The sequence below is a fragment of the Stegastes partitus genome, unplaced genomic scaffold, assembly GCF_000690725.1.
Source record: "Stegastes partitus isolate 25-593 unplaced genomic scaffold, Stegastes_partitus-1.0.2 Scaffold1620, whole genome shotgun sequence".
Taxonomy (NCBI): Eukaryota; Metazoa; Chordata; class Actinopteri; family Pomacentridae; genus Stegastes; species Stegastes partitus.
Genome location: NW_007579351.1, coordinates 155,199 through 156,845, shown reverse-complemented (window position 1 = coordinate 156,845; position 1,647 = coordinate 155,199). Strand labels below are relative to the sequence as shown.

General features: G+C 52.5%; 1 protein-coding gene across 1 annotated transcript in view; it reads left to right on the top strand.

Annotated features, from left to right (window-relative positions):
- Positions 1-1,641, top strand: part of LOC103371622 (proline-, glutamic acid- and leucine-rich protein 1-like) — a 3,345-nt gene extending 1,704 nt beyond the window's left edge. The window contains exon 2 of the mRNA XM_008301007.1: positions 72-1,641. Within this exon, the coding sequence (XP_008299229.1) occupies positions 72-986 (915 nt within the window). The 3' untranslated portion in view covers positions 987-1,641. The remainder of the gene's footprint in view (positions 1-71) is intronic.
- The last annotated feature ends 6 nt before the right edge of the window (positions 1,642-1,647 follow it).

The window sequence follows — 1,647 nt, the reverse complement described above, 5'->3', positions numbered from 1 at the left end:
TGAAGGACTTTGGAGTCAAGACCTGATACCTGTACTGACGTCGCTCCACCTCTGATCTTCTGTCTCTGCAGCAGCCAGCCTTCATTCTGGAGGGAAAGGCCTCAGTCGAGTCCAGCAGGGGGGATGGAGGAGGAGGCGGGGAAGCCGGAACCCTGAGCCCAAGCCCCGCCGCTCTGCCTCTGACCCAGGCCGAGAGCCCCGGACCCTGGCAGAGCGAGAGCCTGCTGGCAGAGTCCTGGTCCACGATGGGCGACGTGGACCACGAGGACACCAAAAGCCTGGACAGCAGCGACGGGGCGGTTCTGGCCGGAGAGGAGAACCACTCCTCCAACTCCGACATGGTCCATCTGGAGCGAGAGGAGGCCGAGATGCTCGAGGAGGCGGAGAAGGAGGCCACGGAGGAGGAGAGGGGGAGAAGAACGGAGGAAGAGGAGGAGGACGAAGAGGAGCTGCAGACGAGTGTGTTGAGCGTGTTGGGTGGGGAGAGGGAGTTGGGCGAGCTCAGGGAGGAGGAGCAGGACCTGCAGGCTCCAGAAACTGAGGAGCTCCTGGTGTCATCAGAGGAGCCTCACGTGGAGAAGGAGCCGGCAGAGTTCAGGCACGTGGTTCCCCCGATGGCTCTGCCTCCTCTGCCCATCGTCAGGCTCGACCCCCCGTCCACTACGTCCACGCCGGTCCCTTCAACCACAACCTCTGAAGTCGAGGAGCTTTATTCCACTCAGGGCCTCCACCCTCCTTCTATCCTCTCTCCCTTGGCAGCAGAGCCTCCAGCGGCGAGTCTGGAGCAACTCAAATTCTCACAGGTTCCCCTCTCCGACGTAGACGAACATTCAGTGAAAGAGCCCGAGGCGGCGCCAGAGAAGCCTCAGCCGACGTCTCCCAAGACCAAACCTCTGAGCTCCACCGAGCTGCTGTGTGGAGGCGCCGCTTTGGTCGCCGTGGTGGGAGTGGTGGCATACGGAGCTGTGGCCTACTGTAGAAAATAGAAAACCTCTCTTTGAATCCCCACACAACCTTTCAGCACAGGTCTTTTCTGCTTTTAAATCTATTCCAAATGAAATATTCCACTTCACTCTCTGAATTCTGGATTTGACTCTCTGACACTCGTTGCATTGTAGTTTCTATTACACACATGAATTAGATTTTTCTTTCTTTTTTGAATTCGTTTTGTGCTACCTCAGCTCACAGCAGAGCCCATGGCCTTTGTTTTTCTGTTTGATCTCTGAGGAAATTTAGCCAGTGAAATGTAAAAATCATGATTTAAAAAACAAAAAACAAAAAAAACCTCGATACTTGAACTCATTGTTGGACGTTTCTTTGTGTTTGAGTGTGTCTCTCATTATTTCACCTGAGAACAATTACATAGCAGTTCCTCTTCTTGTGGTATGGTGCTCTTAACTTTTTTTGAGCAACTACTCAGATATTGAGCTACCAGTGGTTCCCTTTTAGCTTTGGAGAATGACATTTTCAAAATACTGGCCACCCAAGTTATGTTTTACAGATGGTTTTTTTTAGCTGTTTTGTATGTTTATTGCTTCATCAGTAGCTGAAACAGCACGCTGCCACCAGTGGAGGGTTGTTGTTGCTCCAGCTCTCGAAGTGTGAGCCTTGACCTTTGACCTTTCAGGACAGATTTGGACACAAACA